The sequence below is a fragment of the Charadrius vociferus genome, unplaced genomic scaffold (assembly GCF_000708025.1).
Source record: "Charadrius vociferus isolate BGI_N301 unplaced genomic scaffold, ASM70802v2 scaffold763, whole genome shotgun sequence".
NCBI lineage: Eukaryota > Metazoa > Chordata > Aves > Charadriiformes > Charadriidae > Charadrius > Charadrius vociferus.
Genome location: NW_009647685.1, coordinates 1,128,319 through 1,138,957, shown reverse-complemented (window position 1 = coordinate 1,138,957; position 10,639 = coordinate 1,128,319). Strand labels below are relative to the sequence as shown.

At 41.5% G+C, this 10,639-nt stretch overlaps 1 protein-coding gene across 1 annotated transcript in view; it reads left to right on the top strand.

The window, feature by feature from the left end:
• AKT1 (v-akt murine thymoma viral oncogene homolog 1) overlaps positions 1–10,639 on the top strand; it is a 68,342-nt gene that overhangs the window by 24,096 nt on the left and 33,607 nt on the right. The window contains exon 2 of the mRNA XM_009881360.1: positions 9,344–9,472. Coding sequence (XP_009879662.1) covers positions 9,344–9,472 — 129 coding nt within the window. The remainder of the gene's footprint in view (positions 1–9,343; positions 9,473–10,639) is intronic.

Below are 10,639 nucleotides of genomic sequence, written 5' to 3'. Positions count from 1 at the left end.
AGACTTAATGTTTTTACTATGTATTGTAAAAATAAATTAATTTTAATAGTGTTTAAGGTGACAGAAGTGAGCCTAGCTGAGCCTGTGACCCTGTTAAAGCAGCAGCGTGGATTGTGCTCAGCTTTAGGGTGATGACATACCTCAGTCCAAGGCACAAAATTCCTTGGCAAAGGTTCTTAGGCCTGTGTTGCTCGGCTAAGCGTAGCACCAGAGCTATGGTGGCTGTTTGCTCTCACATTACTCAGTGCTGAAGTTGCTTTAATAATTTCTCAGTATGCAATTAAGTTACTTTGCAAAATTCCTCTGAACTGAGGCGAGCGCTCCTGTTATCTGGAGGAGACTTTCATTGCTGAGTTTGGGGTAGTGACTCAGTAAAAGTTATCTGTGGAATACTAAATTTGGAGGCGTAACCAGGAGGTTGCCATGATAACAAATATTAGAACTTGCTTTCTGGGAAGTGCTTGTAATTTTTCCATTGATGGCCATTAAATGGCTCAAGATAAATGAAACTTTTCATTAGAACTAACATGGTCTCCGTGTACTCCTCCAGGGTTTTGCAGACTTGCTGGTGACGAAATGAAGAAGGGAAATCCAAATTAGCCCCAGCCATATAAACCGCACCCCCCCCTTTTTTATGTTGCTTCTTGTTTTTGCCATTGAAATATTTGCTTAACTTGGCTTTTATGCATTTTTCTCTGAAATATTACCCGGTTACTGTTTGTATAAGCATGCTTAAAATTCTGCATTGATTTTTTTTTTTTGGCACTTTTAAGAAATTTCCTGATGCACAGCATGATCACACAATTACTGGTAGAGCTTTTATTGTAAGTGGCCTAAACCAACTTTGTGTATTTATGTTGAAAATTAGGATTCAAACCCAGAAGCTAAAGGATAACAATACGATGTGTTAATTTCTTATTCTCCATAAATTGCTTATTTATAAAAGTCCATGTTCTGCAGTTTAGTTTTTACAAATAGAGCTTTTTTTCCCCAGTTTCAAACCGCTGCTGAAGTTAGTCCATATCATCTGTTTTAGAAAAGCTGCTGTTTCCATAAATCTCCCCGTATGTCCCTTAGCCTTTTTTTCAACCATTTCTTTACAATTCCCTGAGGTTTTGATTCGCTTTGTGAAATGACACAATGATCTAGTAATGGGAGCCTAGAAGAGGGAGCCAGAGACTCGTGAGTCCCTGCCACGGATGTTTGCTGTGTGGTTGTATACTGCTTTTTCCCTCTCCTGCTCTTGCTTTCCTGGGTGCACCCACCCCTCCACGGTATCAGCTCACTTCTCAGCTTCACTAGGTTTGGGATTTTAATGGGGAGCTTCTGCTGAGTACTTTTCAGATTTAATGTCCGCAAAGCAAATAAATGCATCATAAAAATCGCTCTCGCCTGAGTTTTTTACTCTCCTTTTCTTTTTTAATGGAGCAGAGTAGGAGAAAGGGATGTAAAATCAATTTTTAATCAATTAATGATGCTTTTCCTGAACATCCTCTATGTGTAAGCACCCCTAGGAATACAAGCGAAAACTTGTAAGATTTCGGACTTATTTTGTTTAATCGCTGGAAGAGCTTTGGGTTTTGTGCATTTCTTTGCTTTGTCCCCTCTTATACTATCTGTAAGTCTCTAGACAGGATTTACTGAAGAACAAAACTGGGTTTGTCATATTCAAATAAGGCATGTGTTCAGATAAGCACAGGATTCATGGCTAAGGATGCTAAGAGGTAAAATAATTAAATCAGCTTTTAGATGATGTATAGAAAAGCCCTTGTTCAAATACACCAGGGTGTGGTATGTTTAGTGTTTTTTGGTTTGTTTTTTTTTCTTTGTATTTTTAGTAGAGATCATAAAATCTTTGGAGGATTAAGTCACACCCTTTACATAAATACATGCAGTGTATTTAAGAGCCTGATTTGCAGAAGTACTGATTGTATTAACTTCAGATTGAGCTCGAGGAATAATTCTAGGTACCTCCCTCCTCTAAGGGAAGATATTTAAAAAGTTGCAGAGGCTTATTAGTTTAAGTGCTTTGTTAGCTGCTTGTGCTATTTTCCATCATAGCGTCAAGGTAAAAATTACTTGGGGAGAAATAATTGTTCCAAGCATGTTTAATTCAATTCAGTGAATCTGACACCTCCTCTGTCATTTTTATTTATTTATAAAAATGAGAGAGAATTGGGCACCTGTCAAAAGCAGAGGAATATGTGACGGCACTTTCTGTTACAGGAACATTTTATTTTGTTAAAATGCTGTAGCTGCTTGTGAGCATGTTAACAGAAAAGATTTCTCTAATTGTGTTGGACACCTCGTGGTAGTTTTAAGTCCTTTTGCTCCCATCATGAGGTGGTGGAGATGCAATTCACTCTGAGATTGTTTTCAGCGTTGCTTAAGAAATTGCTTTATACTTTCCTGTAATTTATGTAGCTATCCTTAAAACTGCTGTTTTTAATGAAACTCCATTTACATCTTCTCCCACTGGAGACAGCTGTAGGTTAGGACTAGCCTGACTAAGCTGTGCCAAAGGTAGGAGTAAGGAGTTTTTTACATGCTGATTAATTCTCTTTTGTTCCTTTGGGAATATCTGGTATTGCTTAAATTGATTGCTGTAAGCAATATGGCAACATTTTTGACCTTCTAAACTGAAATTCAGCAGAAAAAAAAAAAAAGATAAACCTTCGTGTTTCTGTTTTACATAACCATACAGTTGAAATACAGTGATAAAAAATACAGAGTTGTCATCTCCTGTAGTGGTGGTGTTGGCTGGTGATCTCAAACCTTTGACAGAGGTGGAATCGGACAACGTGATAGTTGTCCATCCCCTCCATGGAGAAAGTATTGGGTGAGAATCTGTTTTTCTTTCTCCATAATCTGACTTTTGATTTCTCTCATGGCCTAGCTTTGTGAATCAAAGCGCCCATTCCTTGCCTTCGTTAGGTGTTTCCCATCTGCACTGTTGTGTAAGTGAAGACAGAGGTACCTTCCGATCCTCTTACTTTTCTACACCGCATGCCCAGGGAGCATTGTGGGGAGCGCTGAGCCAAGGCTGTTTGTCACTTTCTGAAGTTAATTTACAGATGTGGGGTGCCAGGTGACCAGGAGTGGTCCTGACGGGGCTCCCTTTGTCGCTTGAAGGCCAGACTGCTCAGCCGCCCCCTTCGCCCCACCTCCAGCTCCCCTCTTCCCTCCCTCTTTACCTCCCTCCCCAAATTCCCCCAAGATATGATAATGAAGCAGGTGCCCTGTATTGCAGCTTTGTGTGAGCGTGAGAAACGACAGTAGGTTTAGAAAAGCCGGAGCCGAGCTGGAGGAGGAGGCGGCGGTATTTCTTCTTAACCTGTTGGCAGTCACGTCAGTCATGGCCATGCGGACTGCCGTCGCACCACACGACCGTCCAGCTGCCCGGGGGACAATAAAGCGGGGAGCGGATTTGCTGTGCCCCAAATTAGCCCGTTGTGACCGTGGGGACCCCGTGTTGGGGCCGTGACAGGCACGGAGGAGCCGGGCTGGGAGCAGCGGAGCCTTGGTCCGGTTGAGGCTGGCGGTGGGCTGCGGGCTGACCTCCCCGCTGGGGAGCATCCCTGGTGACAGCCCCCGCCGCCTCATTGGGATGCAGGGCACAGGCATTGGGATGCAGGGCACAGGCGGCGCCTCCGCAGCTGTACGCGAGAGGCGACGGCCGAGGAGGCATCCAGAGGGGCCAAAAAAAAAATAATCATCAAAGAACCAGCCCCCTTTGCTGCGCCTCTGAATAGGCAGACAAACCAGAGGTCCTCCTCTCCCCACGAGCGTGTTGGGAAAGACATTAGCATAACCTCTTTTTTTTTTTTCTTTCTTTTTCCTTTCTGCAAGCTGCTGAAAACCTGGCACTGTGTTTAAATATCTCGCTTTGACAGTTTGTTGAGGGAAGGGAAGAGTGCTGCACCAGCCTGGTGGGTGTCTGTGCAGCTATTTTTAAAAAAAAAGAATACATATTTGAACTGAGAGTTTTCATTCGGGTCACCCTAAACTTGTTTAATTGTTTGGTGTCAAGTTGTCAAGATCCAGAATTAGCTCACTGCGTTTGGAAAGGGCTTGCTTCCGAGTGCTTTAGAAATGCAAAGGCGAGTTTTCAAGCCCTGCTTTCTTTTTCCAAATCTGTTTTGATTTCAGCTGGTTTTGAAGTGAGTGGACACATACCCTATTTACTCGAGCAGTAGAAACTAACTGTAAATCCCCATCCCACTCTTCAGTGTGCGCGAGATGGCAGCTCCTGAAAGCTTCACGTCTTTCCAAGGGAGCTGGCATCTGTTTCACCAAAACCTTATTAGGCCGACAGGATGCAGACCACTTCTCGCAGCCATTGAAGTCTCAGAAATGAGTCATTCCGCCTTTCACTGGTGGCACATTAGCGCTGCAATTGGCATAACTTTCGTGTTTCCCTCGGACAGTTCAGGGCTGTATAATCAAGGAATGTCATACATCTCCGGAGCATGTGGGAAAGTAGCGAAGGCTTGCATAACTCAAAAGCTCTAATATTTTGAGTGTTAACCTTAATTGTAATTAATGGTGCTACTTCTGATGCTCAGAGCAGAAAGTTTAATGCCTTATTTATCCATATATTTGTGGTAGCTACTTGAGTGCATTTGATATAACTGAGACCTTGTTTTCAGTCGGTGCTCCCGGGCTTCTTCTGGTTACTTTGGGGCATAAGAAAGTTAATAGTTAGTCCAGTGCTTTTGTAAATATCAAGGGTATCATTGCATGCTGACTTGGTTAACCTAATGATTATTTTTTTTCAAACCATTGGTATGTATGAGTTGATTTAAAAAAAAAAAAAAAGCAGAGGCTTCTTAAATATAGTCTGTTCTGAATTAAAGGGTGTGGTGTTGGCTTTGAATGAGCTTGATGCAGCAACAAGCATGCAGCAGTTGGTAAATAAAGATGGATTTTCTTTTGTTCTGCTGGTGCTTGCTGCTCATTATTCTCCACTTACCCCGTGAGCTTCCCAGGGAGTGGCAGCTGTTTCTGATGTTAGACACTCTATCAGTGGTAGACAGCTCCAGATTCGGTGAGATACTGTTGTGGGGAGGAGAGGAAAATAACCTAACCCTGCATTATTGTAAATCCTCAGTAGAATTAACTTTTCATGAACCGAAAGAGTTTTGTGTTTAACTTTTCCTGAAATATTCAGGCGTAAGCGTGCTTTCCAGTTTGTGTTACTGTGAAAAAGCTTTTCTGGCATGAGATGGATTTACATTCTAAGTGTGTGTTAAGTATTTTAATGTGCCGTGTGTGGGGGCAGGCACAAGGCAATAAAGGGAAATCGGTCTATAACAATCTTCGTGTATATTTCCAGATATATACAGTTTGGGAATCTTTGCAATTTGGAAATTGCTTGGAGTAAACAGAATGGTACATAAAGATTTTAAATAATACAGATAGCATGCTACAGAGGAGTCTATTTGGTTCCAGGATTTTATACGTAGGATTTATAACCGATGCTTTTGCTTTCCTGTCTCTGCAGTGTTAGCATTCTGTTACTGAAAACAAAGGCGGCTCTGCCAGGGCATTACACAAGCAGTGAATCACAGAGGAAAAAATGTTTTGCTTTGTAAATTGTTCACTTTTCTATGGTCGATCATTATTATTATTTTTTTTTAGTGTTGTCTGATAGAATTTGCCACACATGCTTGCATTTACTGTACGCGGTACAATTCTTCTAGTGTGACTATAAACTACTAATAGTAGAGACTTCAAGTAACTTCTTTCTTATGATTCTTAAAAACAAAACCGCAACAGGAACAAAGAACACGAGGCAAAAATTGAAACAGCTCACTTCACTCTTCAGGCATGACAGCTTACTGAGTATATCAGAGGAAGGAAAAGGTGTTAATGTTTTTCAGTCAGCTTTGTCCCAGAAGTTCCACATAATTATTTTTTGTCTGTATTGACAAACTCCTTTTCTGCTTAAAGGACTCAGATTTGCTGTCATGATCAACGTGGTCCTCCTGACAGGTTGTTGGAAGTTTATAGTTTTTAGCTAATCATAAAAATATAAGCTTGTTTCTTAAGAATACACACTTTGTACGTTTTCTTGATGACTGCGTTGGTGAGTCTGTGTTTCAGAACATCTGTAGAGGAACGATAGTTTACTCAGATTTGAATGTAAAATTATCCTTACAGATTATCTGATTGGGAAGTCACACAGCAGGCGATGCCTTGCCAGTTTGCTGCAAGATGCAGAAGTATAACCTCAGTGTGTTACATAGTAACACTGATACCACAGATGTGCCTTGTACTGCCCTTGCAGGAGCAATAATCAATAATGTGTATGCTTGCCATATTACAGGATTCATTAAGCTCCAGACGTGTGGAAAAAGAAGTTTAAAATCACGTTACTTATTTGCAAATTAAAAAGATAGATCAGGAACCAGAACCAGCTAAAGCAATGGATAAGGGAAGGTCCAAGTAGAATGGTCCTTGCAAAATGCCTGTCAGTAACGAAATCCTTGATTTTTCACACAGAAGGAGTGAAGAGTGAGTGTGGAGGAGGATGCTATATATGTATGGAATACACCACCTTAAAGACTATGTGATTAGTCCTGTGAGATGATGTGTTTCTAACAGAGAAACAGATCGGTGGAATAAAGCTATAAGAAAGCCAAACATAAGCATCTAATCTAAGAGGAAGAGTCTCTTGTGACAGTACAGTGTAATTTTGTGTAAAATTATGCATACTTCACTGAAAATAACCAGATAATAATTTCAGAATCCGCAAAAAATAAATGTCTGCTCTGTAAATACCGACAGGAAAGACGTGTAGCATAGATTAAGGAGTAAGGGAAATAGAAACTCTCGATGTCTTGCCCCTCTTCAGATATTTTTCATCCCATCCAATCTGGATTTAATCCTAAATGCAGGCATGATAAGGGGTATGTGATGGTTCCCTAGGTCTCCTGAGTCTGTTTATGCAAGAGATGAAAATACCAACGAGTCAGGTATGTAAAAGTGCATTCCAAAATTGCGATGGTCTGGGCAGCCGCCTCCCTGACCTGCTTACCTGGCAAACCTCTCGTCAAGAGCTAGCTTGAGCGTGCCATGTATCTTCTTGTCCCTGTAGTCACATCTGTGGTGTAATAGTAATGAGATTGGAGTAATCTCACTGATCTGGGCTGAGTTGGACTGATAATTTAAATGTGAAAGGCTTCATAATCTCCTACTGATTCCAGAAAGTTTCCAGCTTTTAATTAAGGTCAGAATTAAAAAGACGACGACAACCAAACCTTCTACATTTACTGCTTTGCTTATAAATGTTAAACCATGACAGCTTAGGTGAGTTCTTCTGAAATTCCTAAAGTGACAATGACATTTTTGTAAACCCCTTGTAGGTTAATATAACACTTGCAGCTGTAAAAGACATCTCTAAAAGAAAGACTGAGAAGGTTTGTGCTCAGTCTTTTTCCTCTCATCTTTCTTGCCCTGACTCCTGTTTCATCAGTGCAAATGGATGTTTTCTGCAGGCATGGCCTCTGTTGGAAAGTAGCTCTGTGTCACCCTCTTCTCCGGTTCAGTAAGTCTTAGTTTTTTGCTTTAATTAGAAAATTAAAAGCCTAACGAGGGCTAAACAGGTGAAAACAGCAGCTAGGGGTGCGCGCACCCATGGCCACGTGGCGTGGGCGTTGGGGTTGCTTGTGCTTCTGTGGGCAGGAGAGAAAAGTATGAGTCTGAACAGAGAAGAAGTGACACAGCTGGTGCCCGAAGCAGGTTGAAACTGCACCGCAGAAGGAGAGGAGGTCTGTGGGGAGAGGAAGGAGGCAAAGCAGCTGCAGGGGAGTTCCTGGGGCAGGCTACACATCGCTGGGAGAGAAATTACCATCAGAGGAGAGCCAAGCAGTGGGAAAAGAGTGTGTGAGCGGAGCCTGGGAGAACAGGAGAGCAGCAGAAGGTTGCCAGAGCCAATAAATCTGGGGAGCCTTTTCTTCTCGCTGTTCTCAGTGGTTGTTTGAAGAGCTTGCCAGCAGATGAAACCGTGGGCACTGGGTACCAGCCGCTGCAGGGGCAACCTTGTTGGGTGCACAGGCATGCTTCTGCTGCGGCAGATCAGAAAGAAGCTTGGCTCCTAGTCTGCTCCTTCGTCCTCTCCCTGATGTTGAACAAACAAATGAGAAACCATGCTGGAGGGAGGAGGGTATAGCTGCTGCCCAGCTGTGGGTGCTTTGTAGTGACCACTTCTTTTTTTTATAATTTTTTAAAATCAATTGTTGTTGGGGTGAGCAGAACTGGAGCAGTATGGCTGGTACCCTGATTTGAATAGCACCTTGAGTGAGGTTTTTGTGATTCAGCCAAATAGAAACATTACTGCAGGACCTTGTAGGACCTAGAGGCCCAGCTTGACACCATGCAAAGCTGTTTGAAGTTCTGGAGAGACTGCCTGAGATGAGGATAATGTGGGCAATGAGCAATGGGGGAAACTGAGGCACACACTAACAATGTCACCCAGAAGAGCCAGAGGTAGAACCCCTGTCTTCCTTCCTTGAAGCCAAACTGAGTAAATCCAGTAAATAACTGAGCTTTTGATCAACTCTTTTCTTTTTGTTCTACGTCTGGAGATTTTGAGCGTGGCTGTTAATACAGTTCCGTGACTATTCCCTCCACAGGTTACTCAGATGAGCGGTAGTGTCACATGAGCAAGGGATGTTTTCTCTGACAAAGAAAGGTGGAATATCTTTCAGAATAGATGTTTGTTTTCTTCTTTGTGGTGGCTATACATCATCCAGTGTTTTCCCCTTCCTATTGTGATATATCATCTTGCATTTCACGCTTGAGATGTTGTGAGAGGAGTGAGTGATGTTATGTAACTTAAGCAGAGAATTATCTTCTTATGTTCTAAAAGTGACTGTTGGTTTGATAAAGCAGTTGACTAATTAGTAAATTACCCATTGTTGTTTAAAATACTTGCTCTGCAAAATGTAAATGAAAAAAATTTCTCCACTTGTCAGTATGAAAAATGACAATAGCAAAAATAATACATAGGACATCTGCTCTGATTTTTTTAAAATTTAAAATGCATTTAAGGCAGATGTTGCGGAATTTGAATGGAAATCGGAGTAGATGGAAGAACAAAACATAGCTGTTTACCTTTTATGAAGTCCCATTTTTATGGTCTACATAGCTAGCAATATCTGACTCAGTGCCTGTATTTTTCCACTGTTTGTATCAGAATGAACTGAATGTTCTTAAAACTGCTGCTATGTCAGGATGACATATAGTTTCAATAATTAAAAAAAAAAATAAAATTGTTGGCGAGTCAGTATTTCAGAGTGTTTTCTGATGATCTTTCCCTTTGCCCATACTTTCTTTCCAGGAGAATACATAAAAACATGGAGGCCACGGTATTTTCTTTTAAAGAACGATGGCACATTCATTGGCTACAAGGAACGACCGCAGGATGTCGACCAGCGGGAATCGCCTTTAAATAACTTCTCAGTAGCTCGTAAGTGTTTTTTACATGCTCCCTCATCCAGTTTGGGGTTGATGTCTTGTAGTCGTAGCGCCAGTAAGTTGCATCAGTTAGATTTGAATCTGCCCAGAGCAATCTATCTAAATACTAAATGTGTTTATTTGAGATGATAAAAGCCCCCTGTGTTTCTCAGGAATGACTGTGATGTGGAGGTTTGATGCTCTGCTGCCTTTTTTTTTTTTTTTCTTTTTCTTTCCAGTTTTCTACTAATTTACCATTTCTGGTTATAGATTAAAATGGGTTTATTTGTTAATATTTTGTATATCCGTTATTCAGCAAGTTGCTTTACAGTGAAAATTAACCCAGGCGTGTGTCTCAGTCCTTGGCCAGCAGGCACAGCTGAAGCTTTTCAGCCTCTGTTCTGCCACTAGATCTGGATTCAAGTGGCATTGACATAGGTCAAAGCTGTTTCATTGTTAGCATAAGAGAACATGGAGTGAGCACTGCTTTTAATGAAAGTAACTCAGTCTTTCTTAATTTTGAACACAAAACCATATTTCTTCTGTTAGAGCCAAATCATAACATCTCCTAACCTCTGCACTCTGTACTATGCAAACATTTCTGACTCGGCTCAGGTGCTGCAGCACAGGATGTGATAGAGGACTCTGAAGATAATTTCATTTTCTTGCTCATGTTGTCCTGGTTTAGGCCTCAAACCAGGGCACGTGTTTTTAACCTTTTGCTGTATACTTCCAGCTTTTATTTTCTCCCGTTCTTAATCTTTCCTGTCTCGGGATCTGCCTATGTCTTGTTCCACCACTTAAAAATACATCATTGTGGCACCTGTTATTACCAATGATCTGTTCTGTGTTCCTGGTGACTAGTGGAAGCAAAGTTCTTCAGAGAGAAGGGTAGCAGCTTTCCCTCTTCATTACAGGGTAGCTTGAAATATATGGGGTTCATCTTTGTAGTTGACCTTTAAGCAGACAGATTTATTTTGGAACACCCTGGGCCTGCAAGAAGGCCGGGCAGCACTAGGAGTTAATGCAAATGTTCTTTTTTTTTTTTCTGCTGGTAGCAATATATATACCTGTTCTGGCTGATGATGGGAATGAATAATGGACACGCCGTTGCCTGGTGCCTCTGTGCAGGGTGCCAAGAGTGCTTTGGGGTTTTTTGTCAAGTTTTAGAGAGAGAATT